At 50.6% G+C, this 19,290-nt stretch overlaps 1 protein-coding gene across 2 annotated transcripts; it reads left to right on the top strand.

Annotated features, from left to right (window-relative positions):
* Positions 1 to 4,289: 4,289 nt before the first annotated feature.
* LOC135829939 (uncharacterized) lies at positions 4,290 to 19,219 on the top strand. 2 transcript variants are annotated; one of them, XM_065342330.1, is made up of 12 exons: positions 4,290 to 4,869; positions 5,003 to 5,055; positions 7,168 to 7,489; positions 8,487 to 8,628; positions 9,516 to 11,639; positions 12,040 to 12,171; positions 13,100 to 13,327; positions 13,945 to 14,262; positions 14,512 to 14,694; positions 15,710 to 15,819; positions 16,190 to 16,414; positions 17,480 to 19,219. In XM_065342330.1, the coding sequence occupies exons 3-12, from the start codon at positions 7,313 to 7,315 to the stop codon at positions 18,593 to 18,595; spliced, it is 4,755 nt and encodes a 1,584-aa protein (XP_065198402.1). In that variant the 5' UTR covers positions 4,290 to 4,869; positions 5,003 to 5,055; positions 7,168 to 7,312; the 3' UTR covers positions 18,596 to 19,219. The 2 variants fall into 2 exon arrangements, with proteins under 2 accessions (XP_065198402.1, XP_065198401.1); XM_065342329.1 differs by having other exon boundaries at positions 4,290 to 5,055.
* The last annotated feature ends 71 nt before the right edge of the window (positions 19,220 to 19,290 follow it).

The raw sequence follows: 19,290 nt of genomic DNA, 5'->3' as shown, positions 1-19,290 counted from the left end.
AATAATTATTGTATACATGTGCCTGACTGAGGCTGTGCTGTGACCATGTAAACGAACGACTACACGTAAAATCGTAAAAGGGGATCACGTGGGATCCCGTGCCCCCTAGCGCGCACGTGGACCTAGCATGGCGTTCACGTCTAGTGCGTCAATTCTGGAATTAATAATTCCGCCGCCCTCTCTTCAGAATTGACGGAATTGGAATTGACGACGGATTTTTGTGTAATCGAACGGTGCATCCACCATAAAAAAATTTAAAAAAATGTCACGGTTCGCGTGAGACTCGGCTGGAAGCCGGGTTTTCCGCATCCGTAGGAACGCCACCACCCTTCAAGGATCAAGGCGCAGATGCAGCTCCTAAAGCGGTGGGAGGTGAGTAGATCAGCTCACCAGCAAGTGGTCAAAGACCGAAAATCCCATTCACTGCATCCACCATAACTAAAATTTAATTCTAGAATTAAGGTGGCTCCTACCCCTCGGGTCCAAATTTTTTTTGTTTGAAACATGGCTACAAACGATTGTACTTTGTTCCGCAGGATATCTAGTGTACGGAGACAAAATTTTATCAAGTTCTACCGGCCGGTTTCACTCGGGGGAGGGGCCAAACATAGCATACTCACAATTGCCAATTTAGGCCAAAAAACACCGGAAAATAACGTTTTTGGCCGTAGCACTCGTAGTTACCCCCTTTTTCTTGATGTCCAACATCAGGACAGTAGTATACTTGCTAAATACCAGCATAAGCTTTAGAAGTGGGTAGAATTCTGCTAGAAGGTGACCTTTTTCTCTTTTCGGAATCATCCCATTTCAGCGTACACGTCCCAAATATTAGCCCCGCCCACAAGTATTTGACACTGGACTTGCCCTGTATTCGATGGTTATGCTATCATAACCTAATAATGGTACTGTGTAGCAAGTCTGAGCAGGTTCTACCGAAGGTAACTCTTGAAATAAAACTTTGAAGTGTCAAGTGATGCCATATTTTCAAGAATCAGCACATTGCACTGGGACATTGTCCAACGCCTTAGAACCCCTGACTCCACCATATGACAGATACGTATCTTGCAATAATTGATTGCAACATCTTCAGAACATAATAGTAGAGCTTTGGATCAAGTTTTAGCAGTTTCCACCGAAGCTAACTACCGAAATAGAACTTTGAAGTCGCCCACATACTAAATGCCATAGCTGAGCATGTGCATTGTGTGTATGGTCTAAAGGTTTTGACAACTAGCTCCAATGCGGCAGATACGTGTCTAACATTACTTGATTGCAACATCTTCAGAACATAGTAGTAGAGCTTTGGATCAAGTTTAGACAGTTTCTACCGAAGCTAACTACCAAAATAGAACTTTGAAGTCGCCCACATACTAAATGCCATACATGTAGCTGAGCATGTGTATTGAGTGTACATGTATGCTCTAGTGTTTTTCACAACTTTCTCCAACATGAAGCCAATACTGATGTGGAATTTTCGACTGCTTTGTCCAAAACACAGTGCTGAAGCAATGCACATTGGGCACTTTCTACTGGTAATGCAATTATTATTATACAGAGTTTGCTGCCAACATAGCAAGCAATACTGCTATACTAAATGCGTATTCCATTGGGTACGGTCCAATGGCTTTTCACTTCGCATCTAGCCACTGTTCTTCGTGCATTTCTTGAATGCTTAGTCTCCGTGGTAATGAAGCTAAGAGCCACACTGGAGAAGTTTCTACTGAAGCTAACTATCAAAAATATAAAATTTCCAAGATGCTACATAAAGTAGCTGTGTGCAATGCCACTCTGTTGAACACAGTAAACAAAATTGAGTCACTAAAACCCTATTTGCCAGATATAAGCTGTTGAGACTGATAGCAGCTGAGCTGTATGATCTGATATGGATGGCGGTTCCACACTGACCAGCACATGTACACGTGCACAGGCAGAAGAACATACAAGTAATACACCTAACGTTACTTCGAAGTCCATCATGTAAATACAAGCGTATATACAAGCATCACTCCTGTTCTCCACAACCTGCAGTCCTGGGCCACTCCAGCTGGTCAGAGTGCAATAATTTCTGCAGCAGGCTTGACTTGGAAAGCTAATCACAACTGCAATGGCTGCAACATGAGTATTACCAGCGCTTTTACAGTGCTACTTGTATTATATTATTGTCAATCCATTGTGGTGCATGGCACTCGTTTTCAACAACCGAGTTTATGTCATTAGTTGCATATCCAACGCCAATAGAAAAAAGAAGGGGTGGGGCAAATTACCACGGTTCAACACTAGTCATATTGAACGGCGTTATGCCATGCCAGGCGCGCACATAAAACACCCGCGCGAGTGCGCATGCATGTACACACCCGGGTAACACATTCGTGCGACTTTACATAGCCTGCACTGTCGTTCTATGTCATAGGAGTGAGTGCACACACATATACATGTAGATTGCCTAAATTTGCATACGTAATAAAATTGTGTAAGTATACACACATGTGCGTGCACATAATAGACTCAGCGGCATACACATGAGTGTGTGCCGATAGGGCCACATGCCAATTATCGGATTAGTCTGTGAAAGTTGCATGGCACGACAAACTTTCAGACAGTCTAAATATATGACACAATGAATGTGGAATACCCACCAGTGTGTAAGACCATTTCATACCTATTTCGCAGCGTTTGTGATTTTCGGAGCGTCCCTGTTGATATTTGATGTCCTCACTTGGTTGATGACACAGTCACAAATTATCAAATTCACCTCCAATGCCATCCAATCTGCGTTCCGCGATACATGTACAGTGAACGGTGTTGAGGAAAGCCATGCAGCAATAAAACAGTCGAGACTCCCAAGCAGAGGATACAATTCAACAGCGTATTGAAGTACGAATTGTTGTAAACAATTTTCAAGACACAATTACAAAATTTGAAGTGCGTCTTGAAACGTGTTTGAAGTGCTTCGATGTATTTACCTTCGATCTCCCTGAATCGATCCATCCACAGCTACCCGACGAATTTACCAGTCAGTGCGGGAGATGATCGAGCAAGTTATATTTGAAGGTCGCGAGATGTCAGTGGCACTGGCAGGAAATCTACACAAGCGTATTCTGAAATAATTTTCTAAGACTCAGGCGTGATTCAAGAGCGGACTTTGATTTCTCCCTTCTTATAGTACGAGCACCAGTCGACATTGCATTCTTGGAAAATCTTCTGCGAGTGCTGCCTTCCCCTTTCATAGAAAGAACGAGTGAAGAGGGACACTAGCAGCAGGTTCTAGCTAGGTCGCCAGAATTGCAGAAAAGCGAGAAGACGTTTCCTACAACGATTGATCGCACAAAAATCATCGCTACCGAAAAATTTACTGAAAATCTACACTTTTCAAACGATGCGCGCGCAGAGGGTGTGAGCCACCTTAACTGAAATGTGTGTAATCGAACGCGCCCATGGCCCAATGCACTACATACATGTAAGGCCGTAAGGACGGTCTTGTTTTGTTAGCCTGCAATGCACGCATTTACATGTATCATCATTCAAGAGTACATAACCCCCCAGAGTGTGCAACGCCTGATCCAGCTCTGCATAGGGTCTTGGTCGAGCGGAATCGGATCTTTGCGTCATAATACCGTACACATCTGAGGGGAACCCGGGGAGTCGCGGGTACTCTTGGATCAAAAACAATGGTGCCCTGCCTCGAGACCGGCCTTGCGCTGGTGTGAAGTGTACGCATGACATCAGAAGATCCGATTCCGCTCGACCAAGACCCTACACAGAGCTGGATCGGCGTTGCACACTCTGGGGGGTTATGTACTCTTGGTATCATGTATGCAGACATAGACAGCCAACGTTTCGCGGTTGAACCGGATCTTCGAAAAGCTCAACTGCGCGGCAAGGATCAGCTTTTTCCTGAATGGACTGTCCGAGCACAATATGTGGTGGTGTGGGCTTACGACGAGTTCTGTATTGTCTGTAGACAGTATAGCGTAGATAGGATCATGCATCTACCCTTACTTGGGCCTTAGCCCTGTTATGACATGCACTCACTGCTACGTCTTTGTCGCGAAGTCTACAATCGAAAACGCGGCCTAGCACAGACTCAGCAGATCAGTAGCAGCGCGTGATCAAATCACTACCGCTAAGCCTATAGGCTATACAGCGCCAGTCCTACATCATTATCATGCAGATCCACAAGCACACTCGCGCGTACTCGTAAGTCGTAGTCATTTTGAGATCTGAGCAAAAATAAACTCTCATCAGGGAGGGTTTATACAACTCCCTGACTACAATACTCAGTACTGACAATAGGCTAGAGCGGCCTCGTGGACTAAAATCTTCATTTCAGGATTACCCAACGGCTATACCAGTGTACGAGTAGGGTCTATCTTAGTATCTAGGATATCGCAGTTGTTTTGCGGCATCGCTGCCTGACGCACCTCTTCCTCCGTTCTGGGGGCCGGGCGAGCTACATGCTGGTTGCCACGTAACCGTTGGTGACCTCCTCTTTCTCCGCTTGCGCTGCATTGTGGAATTTGTGCGCCTCGGGAACATTTCATTGCTCTTGCAAGGTTGCCAAAGCTTGCTAGCCGGGATAGTCTGTGATTTCGACCATTCGGACTTGCAGGTACTGCTGTGTGCCAGAGAGTGTAAACAGCACGGCATCAGAGACTGAGAGAGTGGCTTGGCTGTGCTGCAAATCGTACGGACGGTTACGTGGAGGTGAAGGCGAAGGCGACAACACACTCATAATTATATCCGGCAATCCACCCGCTTTCCTACTGTGATGCAAGCGTGTTCGAAGACACCGCAGTAAAGATGTCATCGTAATTGCACACGTTCCTCCTCGCTTTCGGCTTGTACAAGGGGCGCACCAATGAGAGAATGGTATGGTAACACTAATAGATCTACACGTCAGTGGTCGATTTGTGAGCTCTACAACATTGTAGATCAGCCCAACACAAACTGTGTCGCTCGCGCTTGTCGATCTACTCCGCTGTTGTGTGGCCGTGGTGTGCAGGGGCATCGCATCGCTAAGAACCCAGGCGTCGCTGGCATCGATCACTGAGTGAGGTAAGCGCAAGAATACGACACTGTGCTACTGTACTAAACTGTACTAGTAATATCTACCGACCACATAGCTATGATTGTGGTGGTGGTGGTGGACAATGCGTTCTAAATATTTGAAGGAGAGCCAGACAGCATGAATGAAACGGGAAACTAAGCTAAATGCTCAAGTCCTGCGCTAGCCAGTTCTGGGATCCCAGCCTGGATGCCCTGGAGCAGAGCGCACCCAATACCAAACAAAGCTGTGGGTGGTAACATTACTGTGAGTTCTAGTTGCAGCAGCAGCTGGAGTTCAGCCAAGAACAAAATGTTCAGATCATGTGACCATGTGACAGTAGGTTTTCAACCTCGCCAATAACAACAACTCGTGCCTAACCGCACTTTTCGCATGCACGATCGAGGTTCAGTATTGCCTTGGATAACTGCAAACACGCGTACAGACCAAAGAAAAATCCAATCTCGACCGGGTCAGTCGCCGGCAGTGGGTACGTGGATGATTTCTTTTCAACCAGGTCCAAGCACCTTGCTCTCACACACTCTGCTGACCTGCATCGCTTCGGAGCAGGTACTGCACTCAGACAAAAGCATGCCCGCTTCTCTAAACGATCATCAGAAAACTGTTTGGTTAGGCCGCGGTCACACATGAAAAGCTTGCACCGCTTTTGCGGAGGCGAAAAGCGTAACTACCGCAGCCGATTTGGCGGAACACACGATGCAGCGGTCACACATACATGTAGACTACTGTGCTCCTCAACGCTCCGCTTTGGCGGAGGGAATGCAAATGCAGCACGTCCTATGAAATTTTAGATGTTCTTGTCCGAGTTGAAGCCACCTTCGCTTGTACAAGTAGAGCTATCATGGATCGCTGACAGGCTGCTGAATGTCTCCTGTCAAGTACACTTGTGGATTTGGGGCACATCCACTGGCGGCCCAGTACTGCTGTACATGTGTTTGAATATTAGTTTAGTTTACATCAATATCAAATTCCAATAGTTGTATAGCAGGGTGTCGTTGCCTCCTCCATGATCCATCATCGACCCCAGCGACTGCGTGGGTGCCTGCAGTTGCAGTGAGGGTGTGGCAGAGTACTCTACTACTCCCTGGTTGCAGTCCTAGTGTTGCATACTCTGGTGGACGCATTGCTTCGAGAGATAAGGAGAGAGTTGGAGATTGTCCGCGATCGGGGCCAATGAGTTGGGAGACGGATTCCCTCACAAACTATCCACTCATAACGATGCAGTATTGTTTGCGAGATCTCCAGAATTTACAGTTCATTGGCAAAGAAGAACAATATGAAAACTGAATACCAAACGGCAACCAAACAACACCAGAACTCAGTGCAGAAGTAGCACGCCAAACTCCAAAGCCATCACCATGCAGGTTCCGCGAAAGCAGAGGTTCCGCTCGCATTTTTTTGGCGTAGCGAAATCCAAACTTTCCGCCAAAAAAGTGCATGTGTGACCGCAGCCCTACAGGCACTCATACATAAACCGCACACCGGGAAAAGTGAAGAGGCCTCCTCGATAGGCGAAAGCCTTTGGGGAATCCAAAAACCATGAAAAATTACAAATTACAATAGAGTGCCATGGTCAAAGGTGTATTTGGGTAACACCACCAGCCCTGCCCCGTCCTTCTCCCTTCACCTTCTTCTCCCCTCTTCCTCCCTGCCCCTTCCTTCCCTTTTGCATCTCCCTCCCCTTCTCCCTTTCCACCCCTCTTTCCCTCCCTCTTCTTTCCCTCCTTCCCTCCTTCCCTTCTCCCTGACGTCCCCTCTCCCCTTCCTCTCCGTTCCTTTCCCATCCCCCCCCCCACCCCTGCTTCCCTACTCCCTTCTCCCTGCCCATCCTCTCTCCCCCTCTCCCCCCCCCCCCCTCTCTCCCTCTTCCTCCCTCTCTCTCCCTCGCCCCACTCCATCCCTTCCACCTTCTTCGCCCCCCCCCCCTCCCCACTCCATCCCTTCTCCCCCCCCCTCCCCACTCCATCCCTTCTCCCCCCCCCCCCCAACCTCCGCTCCATCCCTTCTCCCTTCTCCTCTAAACCAGGGTAGAACTATCCTATAGACAGTCTTCTCTTGTAGCATTGTTTTTTCTTCTTCTTTCTATTATGCCCCGGCTGCAGGTCAGGAATCACGTGCACTGAACGAGCCTATCCAGAGGCCCAGGGAGAGAGAGAGGGTGAGAGAGAGAGAAGGAGTTCTCATCACCGTGACAACACCCAGCGGCAGCCAATCAGCAGTAGCCCAGGGCACGCGGCGAGAGCCGGAATGGAGCGCTCACACCGACGCATTCTGCAGCGCAACTTTGTGCGTCTGCGTGACAGTCTGGCGGTGAACGGCGAGTTGCTGGGCAGTCTGTTCGGCATGGGTGTGTTTGGGACCATAGAGGAGATGCACGCTATTCAGTTTGCAGAGAACGGGACAGAACGGCCGCGCAACATCCAGGTATGGACTGCAGTGAACACTTAAGAAAAATACGTTTTTGTTGGTTGCTGGCTTGTGCACTGGAGATGTGCTATAGCTAGGTCTCAGGTCATCGAATGTCTCAGTAGCCTGTCAGTTTTGTGCCCTGTTATTGCACTTTCTGATAGCTTATTGTCTTGTTACAGTCATGGATAGCTGCTTCACAAATCGTTTCCATTGTGCTTTCTTCTATTTTACAAAAAAATCTCCTCTTCCTTTTTCTCATCAGTAGAAAAAGTCGGCGTGGAGACAAGAAACCTACAATATCCATGAAAGTACGGGGCCATCCGGCATTATCGATAATTTTCACGGAACGAAAAAGTTTGGTTATGACCCTCCCCACCCACCCACCCCCTTCAACGAAAAATATATTGACTTGACAGCTAAAATTGATTGATGTTTCAGCTATCAATAATTTTCAAGACGAAACTCTCCTCAACCCACCCACCCATATACGAAACTTTTTCTCTTCGTGAAAAAGATCGATAATTGCGGACGGCCCCTAAAGTCAAGTACAAAGACTGAGTACGCTCACTTTGCTTTCATCGATATCATAATTATCAGTATCTTCATCACTTGATGAAAACTGTGGCAATACGCCAAACATTTGTAATGTCCCCAGAGTGGTCGCCTTACACGCCCTTGTTTGTTTGTTTGTGTATTTAGCTATATTTTACTTCGCCATTGGCACGGGCAAAATGTTCCTTCTCACGTGTGTGTGTGTGTCATGTGTGTGTGTGTGTGTGTTATGTGTGTGTGTGTGTGTGTGCGTGCGTGTATGTGCGTGTGTGTGCACATGTTCGTGTGTGTGTGTGTGTGTGTGCGCGCGCGTGTGTGTGTGCGTGTGCGCGTGCTTGTATGTGCGTGTGTGTGTGCACATGTTCGTGTGTGTGTGTGTGTGTGTGTGTGTGTGTGTGTGTGTGTGTGTGTGTGTGTGTGTGTGTGTGTGTGTGTGTGTGCATGCATGCACCATGTAAAGGTGGAGAGGCTACTGGCTCACTTGCCCCATGCTGGCTCCAAGGCGTTCGGTCACTTTTGCACCGCTCTCTATGCCTCATCTTCAGCCGCCAATGAAGAACTGGCTAATTTACTGCAAGAAGACTGTGAATCAGGAGAGCCAGGTGAGTGCAACTCCGAAGCACTCTTTCCACTCTGTTTTCCTTTTCTTTCTCCAATGCTTACAACAACCGACACATTGCCAAGGCTCTGACAAGAGTCCACAACTCCCCAGTTCTCCCGTTTCTCTTTCCCGTGGGGTGCGTTACTGAAGAAAAAAATTGAAAAATAAGAAATAAAAAATGCGCAATTGCTGGTGGATAGCTATCCAGACCTGTGTTCGGAATGATGCCGCTTTTTGTTGGACATCCACAACCAGTTATGTGCATGCGTTGCAGGTGCGAGGTTAAGCCATGCACTCTGTGTGTACAGCCGGGTGAATAGCATCAAGACACACAGTGTACTTGTGAGAGCGCCGAGTTGTGACGTAGGTGTATGCGTCAAGGGCCTATCCAGAGATCTCTACAGGACGGGGGTCTAGTTTAGTCCGAGCTGAATAGCTGATACATGTATATGTACATGCATATGTATATGCATATGGTTTCCGGTATTACATTGGTGAACTTTGGAGAGGGGGGGGGGGGGGGGGGGGGGACCGCGGAGCCCCCGGACCCCCCCCCCCCCCCCCCCCCCCCCTTCGATCCACCCCTGTGTAGTTGAACGTTGTGTGGAGTTGTGTGCTCTTGGTCACGGCCAAGCACTCGCACGAGCGCGTGAAACTTCCACGGTAATTTGGGACAGTGTCTGGGATATGTCGCTAATCTCTTGCCCTCCGAACGGAACGGCATTAAGTGCATGGCATGTAATCAAGGTGATCTCAGCGACGGGCTGTGCTTTTGCAAGTGAACTTTTGCGTGTTCTCCATTTTTGCTGTGAAACATCACCACTGCAGGCATGCATTGTGTTTCTAACTCTCATTACAATGTTCTACCCTGTATGCGCTGCTCTACAGAGGCGCAAGCAGCAAGCGTGCCACCGAGAGATGTGCAATCATCTTCGCAGGCGCCATCGTCGCTGCCGCCGCGCACACAGACTGCACCAAGCGCTGTCAATGCTGCTGGTGCTGCTGGTGCCGCCGCCGCAGTTACCAGTTCCGGCGCGACGCGGCTACTTCACGAGCGCCCCACCGACAGATCTACAACCGCTCCGCTCCAACATCCCTCTGCCGACCGCACCAGATCATCAGCCTCGAAAGAGGCTGGGAGCGACGCCGGACAATCAGGTCAGTCCCCACGGCAACACCAGCAAACTGGTACGGCGACAGACACGCCACGATCAGCACGTGACGCGATGGCGGTGCCCTCCCAGGTCGCTCCCAGCGCAGCAGCCGCTAGCAAGCTGGTTACGCCTGGCTGGATGCCAGGTGCGAGCGTGTCAGGCTCATCGGAGAGTTCTGGCATGGTGTGGTCACCTCCATTATCCCCACACGCTCAACTGTCCTCTCCTACTTCGCCGGAGAATGCGCCGGCCAGCACAGGTCCACTTGCAGCAGCTTCAGTTGGCGGCAGCTCATCGAGTACGATTGCTAGCCCGTCATCGGGCAGCACTGAGCGAGCACAGGCCACGCAAGTGACCACTGGCAGCAAAGCAGCATCATCGTCGTCACAAGCCGCTGGTAGGACATCACGACGGTCCAGTCTGCTCCTGGATTCGCCCGTACGCACTCCCCTGCCGTCGGGCAAACCGACTTTAATCGGCGTCACTCCGGTCGCGAGTGCGTCCTTTCATCGCTCGCCATCGCAGAGCAGCAGTGGGTCGCTGTCAGCCGAGACCAGCAGCAGCCCCTCGCCATCGGTATCGGTGACGCCATTGCATCACTCAGCATCGCAGAGCAGCACACACAGTTCACTTTCAGCCGAGAGTAGCAGCCCCTCGCCATCGGTATCATTGACGTCTGGCGCGGTGCTCAGCAGTCAACACAGTAATAGTGGCCATGGTGACAGCAACACCACTGCTTCCGCCCCCGCCTCATCACCGCACTCACTGAGCTCCAGCACGTTGCCATCATCGCCCCCGGCAACCAGCACAGTGCAGGGAAGTCGCCAAACCAGTACAAGCAGTGAGGGCAGCGGTGGCATGTCGGCACAATCACGCCAAAATGCCACCCCCACCACCGCCGCCGCCGCCACCGCACCACGAGTGTTGTCAGTAGTATCATTGCCTGGCGTGGGCACGTCGACCGGGTCTGAGGTTCTGCAGCGCACGCACTCAGAAGGACAACAACCAATGGTGGTCACGGCAACTGACATTTTGCATACTCCCGTCGCTAGGCAACACAGGCCGTCTACCGAAGGCGCACAGGCCGTTAACCTGTCGGGAGAAACACCACCGCCGACGGAGCAAACAATCTCGGAGCTTGCACAGCTTGTGCCGAGCCTATCGCCGTCTAGTCAGGACCGGCTGATATCCTACGGCCGATCCCTGGCACAGAGCGGATCATCTTCGCTGATAGCGTCCCCCGGGCCGGATGCCGCACAGAACGGCTCTGGGGACGACGGTGCGTCCGCTTCATCCGCACGTCTGCCCGTTTTCAATTCTGCCGGGTCGCGTGTTCAAGCTCATGTCGTTTCGGCACACTCTTCGTCGTCAGCTATTGGGGTGGCTTTGGTTGCTGTTGCTGGTGGTGACGGTGCTACGGCGAACGGTTCAGGTAGCAATGCTGTGCTGGATTCTAACATGTCCGTAACGGCGGCTGGTGTGGGACAGCAACCGTCTAATCTTACGCCTCTCGTCTACGCTGCGCAGTCCTCGGCCACATCGACAATGTTGGCCTCGGCGTCGCCGCAAGACAGCTCTCAGGGGCCACTGCCGATGCGGTCGCTTTGGCCGGCCACTGGCGGGAACGCCGCCGGCGCTGCGGCTGTCGCTACCGGTGCTACCTGTTCAGTGCTGGCTGCTCCTGCCCAGGTCAGCACCACAGCCAGTCAGCCTGTCAGCTCCATGCTACAGCGCACAGAGACACGGCCAGTATCAACCGCAGCAGCAGCACCAGCACCAGCAGCATCAGCAAGGAGTACGCTACCGGTGCAGGAAATGGGCGAACACGTCAATGTCTTCTCAGGGCGACAGGACTATGGTAAGGGACCATGCATTACTCTGTATACATAGCGCACACAAGCAGTTCCACTCATCCACTTCCATGACATCATTCCATGACATCATTCGATGACGTCATTCACGTGCCCTGTGCAGCTACTGTAACACCAGTAATGTTAACGAACATTTAATTCTAACGAGTTACCGAATTTGAAAGAATCGTTAACATTTGAAGTCGTGAAGAAGTTCGGCTATAAAGAACTAATTCTCCTGCTCAATAATGTTCGTTATAATCAGGAGTCAACTGTGCTTTAAAGTTTAAATTAAAGATATGTGTCTGCATTCGAGAATGGCTGTATGCTTCCTGTCCACTGGTAGCATTATTACGTTATACCGGCCATTCTTTTGCATTGGTGTTGCTCTTCGAATCTGCCATACAGGTCTTGAAGCGGTGCTGGAAGAGGAGATGAGGCGTGTGCATTGCATGGTGCAGCTTATGTCTGACGGCGGAGCGTCATTGCCGCATGACTTCATGGTCAAGACGCTGACGGAAAACGAGGATGGGACCATTGGTAAGCGAACACAGGGGTATTGAGCGATTTATCTCATGAACCCTTGGTCGTAGCACTTCACAGATGGGTTTATGGAACGCTGAGAGTTTCCTCTTAAACCTGGGGATTTCGATCGTTGAGTTTTAGGTAGTTTTGACCGAGTTACGGCCTGTTGAAGTTACACAGTTGAATGCGTCGAATTCTATGCATTCAAGTACGGCGCAGCTTTCAAAGGGTTAAGCGAAGCCTGTCCTTGAGGACACCTGGAGAATACGACCATCTGGCAGATGAGACCACCTTTCGGCAGTCTCTTGGAGGTGTTTGCACACCTGAACTTTACAGTTAGGTGTTGTCCGTGTGTCAGTGTCCGTGTGTCATTCCTAACATGTGTGTCCATGTGTCACATGTTCTCTGTCTGTGTGCTGTCTGTATGTTTTCCGTCTGTTGCCCCGTGTGTTGTCCGTGTGTTGTCCGTACGTTGTCCGTGTGCTGTCCGTGTGTTGTCCGTGTGTTGTCCTGGGGTGCTGTCTGTGTGCTGTACGTGTGCTGTCCGTGTGCTGTCCGTGTGTTGTCCGTGTGTTGTCCATGTGCTGTCCGTGTGCTGTCCGTGTCCTGTCCGTGTGTTGTCCGTGCGTTGTCCGTATGTTGTCCGTGTGCTGTCCGTGTGGTGTCCGTGCGTAATTCGGACGACGTTTGTGTTGTCTATGAGCCGCTTGTGTAATGTCCGAAATAACGGACAACACATTATGTTGTCCGTCTCTGTGTTGCCCATTTTTCAGCAACGTGTTATCGTACGCTGGTCACGTGTTTATAGTTTATGATTTGTGTGTGTGTGTGTTTGTGTGTGTGTGTGTGTGTGTGTGTTTGTGTGTGTGTGTGTGTGTGTGTGTGTGTGTGTGTGTGTGTGTGTGTGTGTGTGTGTGTGTACATGCGTGTGCAAACCCTACAGCTGTACACGAAGAGAGGCTGACGGACGTCCTCGGCAGGGCCACCTGCAAAGTGTACATACAGCGGCAACTGCTCGAGGCCACCCAGAACGACGCTCCACAGGCATTGATGCAGTTCTTGCGCCGCCGTGGTATACGGCAAGAGGCGACCACAGTGTTCTGCGATGACGAGGAGAGACCTATCGAGGTGCACGCCCTAACCGGAGAAACCATTGCGAAACAATCAAGAGGTTGGTGTGTTGCAAAAGAAGGATCCACGAGCGGGATTCAAACCTAAGTTTTATCTGTAGCACCAGTGTCTGCTCTAGGATTTCAAACCAACCGGGTACACGTGTGCCTGGCATAACACTTGCAACCGCGTCAGAGCTGGGTTCGTAATTCAAGTGCAGCTATAAGCACAACTGTATTTACATCGGGGAGTTGTAAGAGTATGTTAGGACTCTCTGATGTATATTGCATTCCCAACCGGGTCACAGGTGACCAGTGTTCTTCCCCCCCCCCCCCCCCAACTGGGCCGCTGTCCTGGCTTGCCCGGCTCTGGAGCAGACACTGCAGCGCCCCTGTCTTTCTGGAACAAATCTTATCTTGTCCGCTTCGGAGGGAACTCATGACGGCCGCTAACACCCGGTAAATCCAGCCGCTGAACATGACGAAGACACGGACACCGCCACTATCTATACCAAACTATGCTGCATGACTGATGTGCAGAGAATGTTGACTGCAGTGCGGTGTGTGTGTGCACGTGTGCGTATGTCTGTTTGTGTGCACGTATCTGTATGCGTGTGTGCATGTGTTTGTGTGTGTGCGTGTGTGTATGTGTGCGAATATGTGTTCTCGTGCTCGACAGCTCCTTGCCACGTTCTGGTGCGCATCGTTCTCAAAGTCAAGCTGCAGAAGTTCTACTCTCGCCTGGTCGAGCTGGCCGTTCTGCAATGTCTCGAAGACTACGGAGACGTGGTGGAGAGAGACGCGATACGCGTGCACAACCGGATGGCGGGCAGCACCGACCTGATAGTGGAGATGTCCATCGTGGTGGCATGGCGTCTGTATCTACTAGCCACAGCGCACCCGGCACTGTTCGCTGGCATTGGTATTATGACGATGGCAATCGTGGGACGACCCGTTGTGCTCTGCCTCTTCCCGACGCCACAGTCGCTGTTTGCAGGTACAGTACCTTCACCACGCAGCGAAATTTCTTGTTTTCGTGCTTGTGTGTGTGTGACGGTGTGTGTGTGTGTGTGTGTGTGTGTGTGTGTGTGTGTGTGTGTGTGTGTGTGTGTGTGTGTGTGTGTGTGTGTGTGTGTGTGTGTGTGTCTGTGTCTATTTATCTTTGTACATCTGTGTGTATGTGCATGTGTGTGTGCGTGCGCACACGCATGCGTATGTGTATGCGTGTGCATTTCCATCTCTGCAGGTCTAGAACCAAAGGAGGAAGCGCAGAGCGAGGAGATTCTGCGTCGACTGCGTGACTTCGTCAGCGCAACGGACGCGGAAGACATTCGCCGGCAACCCAACTTTGAGCGGAGGCTGATGCTGTGCGTGCGCCTTGTCTTTCACAATCCTCTCCTGCTGCGGACGGTGCGAATGATCGTGGATGGTAAGAGAGCGGCCGGGTTGTGAATGCTGCGGGCATGGTACGTGCACAGTAACCTGGCAAGGCGACCACTCGGATACGACTAACCTTCGTTTTAGACAAGCTAGCAATCATGTCTCTATTCGTTGAATCTCTACCGGGGCGTAGCAGCCGGTCCGGCGGCTCCGGCTGCTACGCCCAGAATGCAGAATTCTGCACCCTAATTTCAACATTTTCCCGGGGAGACCCCCGACCCCCGACCCCCCTCCGGCCAGACCACCTCCAAAGGTGGGGTGCTACATGCCTGCACTAGGTGTGCATTGTGGATAAGAAGAACTCTCGTTATTGTGAAGAAATACCATCGGTCCCTTAGTGTTGGTCCTGAAAAAGGCTTGGCTGTACAATCATGTACACTGCTGCTCACTGCAAGTCTCATGCCCTTCCTGTAGCCCTCGGATGGGTTTTGTTTTTGGACCATGCGTTAATGTAATGGAAATGGAAACACGGCGCTACTTTGACTCACGGGCTGAGTGTCTCTGGCCACGACTCTACATCCAGAGATACCGTATCGTCCAGAGTATGAGCTGCACCGGAGTATACACCATAGCCAGGATTTTTATTATCACAAACTTCAGACGTCTACCCTATTTATCAACGTTGATTTGACCAGCATAGTAGAAGCCGCACTGACTTTTTTTGGGTGAGTTACTGATGCTTGAACAGTGTGGCTTATACTCTAGAAAATACGGTACCTGACAACCTGAAGCCTTACAACTACTCGCACTCTCCATTCCGATGATAACAGTCTTGCTGACTTCGAAAACCCGATTCTGGCCGAAGTCAGCCCTAAAACCTACCTTTACACGTCAACATGGAAATTTGGGTTTTTGACCTGCTTCCTGTTTTCTCCATAGTACTTACCAGTATGTGTGTGTGTGTGTGTGTGTGTGTGTGTGTGTGGTGTGTGTGTGTGTGTGTGTACTGCTCTGTGTGTGTGAATGTGTGTGTGTGTACGTGCATGCGTGCTTGCCGTTCAAAGGTGCAACACATGACCAAGTTGACGACATGCAGCTCAACTGGCTGGCGACGCACGGATCGTCCACTTCCGCCAGGGAGTTCCTGGCAGCTGCGGATCGTGGATTTGTGATGGTACGATGCATTCTTTCTATTACCTTCAAGCACCACACGAGAGTGCCTCGCCGCCTGGACGTGCGCGCGCGTTCATGATTTAATGGCGGGTTGGCCTATCTGCCAGTGCATTGTATGAATCCCTTGGCTGCATGTGCTGCCTTGCAAGCTGTTGAATGGTGCAATCCCAGCACAAGTTGCTATGTCTAACATAGCTTGCTCGCTATAATCGCTTTAGCGATGGGCAGGAGTATGAGTATAGTATGGATATCAAGCTTTTGATAAAATGTCTGTCTGTTAACCTGCCTCTCTGTCTGTCTGTCTGTCCGTCCTTTGTCCGTCCGCTCGTCCGTCTGTTCATCTGTCTGCCTCCCGATTCGCCGCTGAACAGAAAGTCCGAAAAGCCGAGCAGAAGCAAGCAACCCGGCAAGCCGCCGCAGGTGGACCGATTGTCGGCTTACCGCCGCTACTGGACATGAAGTCATTGAAGGCAGTGGCAATGACCACCACCACATCACAACCACCGGCATCATCATCATCATCATCCAGTCCCCTCCTAGCTAGGCTGGCCAAGTCTCAAGCCGAGCTGGGCGCAAGGACAGCAGCGCAGAATCAGGTTCGTGCACAGTCGAGTCTGGTGTGTCAAGAATGCCTACGCATTTTTTCTTTTTTTAAATCTGTTCAACTGTTCCCAGCAAGACTGCATGGACAGTCGCGTACTGAGGTTCCGAATAGAAACACAGTTAGATTACGTAGGAAACATACTACACAAATACGTTGATCCCCGAGCTGCAGAGAGTGCTCAATGTCAGAGACGGAGCGTAGAACATAGCAGACTCAGCGGAGGACGTTCAGGTTGGTTGTAACCAAGAACAGGCAAGCAGCAGACAACCAACCCGAACGTCCTCTGCTGAGTCTGTGAGGAAACGTATTATAAATTTATAATTATTATACCACAGTCAAACCTCTTTAGGACGAACATCAACGGACCGTTGACATTTGTTCGCAATAACGGGAGTTCTTCTTATCCGTATGTTTTACCCAGTGAATACACAAGGTTTTATCCAATACAGTTACGAATACTAGTTCGAAGTAGTTCTTCTTAGGCAAACATTTGTCTTATCAGTGTTCTTCCTAACGAGGTCTCACTGTACACTGTTTTTTGAATGGCAATAAACAGAATCAGCTGAAGAGACATGTTACGTATGTAAAGTGGTGATGGACAAAGAAATAACTACACTGCTGTTTTTACGTAGAAAGGAAAAGGACATATGGATACGAGTTAAGAGTAACTCTCCATCACTGTAACCAGATACTATATACAGTGAAACGTGTCTAAGACGACCGCTCAAGGGACCTTCAAAGTGTAGTCTCTGTAATCAGGTGGTCTCCTTATCCAGGGTCATTTCACTGGAAAGGCATCCCTTGGTCCTGGCGGTAGTGGTCTTCTGGGACAGGTGGTCGCCTTGACACGGTTTACTGTACAGCCAGAAAGTGCTGTTACTGTAGTTACTGCATTGTTGTCTGATGATTGGTTTTTGCCATGAAACTCTGAGTAACAACAAAACAGCCCTATTCAATTACTTCCTTTTGTGTACCTCTTCGGTATACTACACCGTAATGGTGATGGGTGGCTAACCATGGATGTGTTCTTTTCTTTGACTTCCCTGATTGTGTGCAGTGGATTACGACAGAGCACCCGATGACCGTCACGACCCACCACCAGCGCCATGGTGATACTGACGATGATGCTAAGGCCGGTGGCAGCAGTGCCAGACTGTTCACGGCCGTGCACGGCGAGTCTCTCTTCGTGGCCGCCAGCCAGCCGCCGTCAGTGTACCGCGCGCCCGTACGGAACTTGTCCAAACTAGGCGGTGGTGGTGGCGACGTAGCGGTGAAATGGACGCAGGTGCCGATACCGGACACCGTGGCCGAATGCTGCGGGCTCTGCAGCGATGATCTAAATCTCTACCTCGTGTCTTTGCCCACGGCCGAGCACCAGCCCAGTCGTCGGAACGAGGTGTATCGGTTCACCGCCAACGCGGACAAGCAGCACGTGGGCGCCAACGAAAGCTGGACGCTGTTGAAGGGCGGCATTTCACGGATTTCGCAGCGCGGCACGACTGTCGTACAGGCCGAGCACGGCCTGCACTTCCTCGGCGGTGATACTGCAGGTAGCGACAATGAAGACACGACAAAACCATCAACCACGAGCACGTATCACAGACTAACAGATCACCACTGGTTGACATCCTCGCCATTGCCATCACCATCGTCAAAAGACACGGAGAGGTTGCAGCCGCTGGCACTGCCATGCACACATGGTCACGCCACAACGCGTCACGGCGACATTATTCTCACTTCCGACGGCGGCGGCGGTGCGGAAGACAACGCCACACGGCTGCAGATTGGTGTGCGCGCCCCAACATCGTCGTCATCGCAGCTTAAGTGGCTTCCCGGCGGCACCTTCCCGATGGAAACCGATCGCTTGGCAAGTCTCGTCGCACTGGATAACACGTCACTTCTGGTAGGCGTGTGTCGTGCATCGTCCCCATCGCAGCAGCAGCAGCAGTCCACGTGTGTGGTCCTCGCCTACGATGGCGCCAGTAAGGCGTTGAGGAAAGTCGCCAACCTGCCACCAGTGCCTGCATGTACAGGCGGTGAGGCGTGCAGTCTAGCCGTGTGTGAGCGTAAGCTGTATGCGTTCACCAGCGCTGCATCCCCGCCGTCGCACTCAGACAGTGAGCCTTTGAGTAAGGTCAGCATGCATACGCTGGATTTGGCGGGACTGGTTTGACTTGTCGCTCGGCAGCCAAGGGAGTACGCGCTGACTCTGTCTCTCCTTCTCTCTCTCTCCCTCTCTGTTTGTTTGTCTGTCTGTCTCTCTATCTTTCTATCTCTCTCTATCTATCTATCTATCCCCGTCTTTTGACTTCTCTGGACCGATGTGAAGAGACTCGGTTACACTGAAACACGTGCGTGCAGGCAGGCTCACACGTAGAATGATTCATCTGTTCTTTTATATATAGGCATGTTTTTTTTGAACATCTGATATCACTATATTTTCATTTCAATTTCAAAATGAGTATTATTATAAGGACTGCCAAATTTGGAAGGGGAAATTCACGGTATAAGTCCACGTGATTTCGTTACGTGAACGTAGACTCGGCAGAATAGATTTTCTTTACGTTTCGGGAATGTGAAGAGAGTTCCCAGGATTCTTCGCGTCTCGTTCCCATAGCGTAGAGTAGAACCTCACTATAGCACCATGCTAGCATATCTTGAAGTATGTGCCATCTTTTCTGGTTGTTTGGTTTTCTGGTCTGTCATTCACGTGTGGGAATGTACCCACGGTGAGACTCTCGAGTAGTTTGTCAACACCTGCTGTAACTCTCTGTTCGTCGTGATTTGCGCACGTGCACGTGACCGGTTTCTGGCAGCGAGCAAGCACACGTGTGTGTGTGTGTGTGTGTGTGTGCACGTGTGGGCCCT

The sequence above is a fragment of the Sycon ciliatum genome, chromosome 13 (assembly GCF_964019385.1).
Source record: "Sycon ciliatum chromosome 13, ocSycCili1.1, whole genome shotgun sequence".
NCBI lineage: Eukaryota > Metazoa > Porifera > Calcarea > Leucosolenida > Sycettidae > Sycon > Sycon ciliatum.
The sequence above is the reverse complement of the archived record's forward strand: the minus strand, read 5'-3'. Positions and strand labels throughout refer to the sequence as shown.

Excerpts from the sequence above, each read along its gene's own strand:
- LOC135829939 (XM_065342330.1), top strand. The coding sequence starts at position 7,313 with ATGGAGCGCTCACACCGACGCATTCTGCAGCGCAACTTTGTGCGTCTG. Across the intron at positions 14,695-15,709 it reads GGTGCGAATGATCGTGGATG|GTGCAACACATGACCAAGTT; the intron begins GTAAGAGAGCGG and ends TGCCGTTCAAAG. Across the intron at positions 15,820-16,189 it reads CGGATCGTGGATTTGTGATG|AAAGTCCGAAAAGCCGAGCA; the intron begins GTACGATGCATT and ends GCCGCTGAACAG.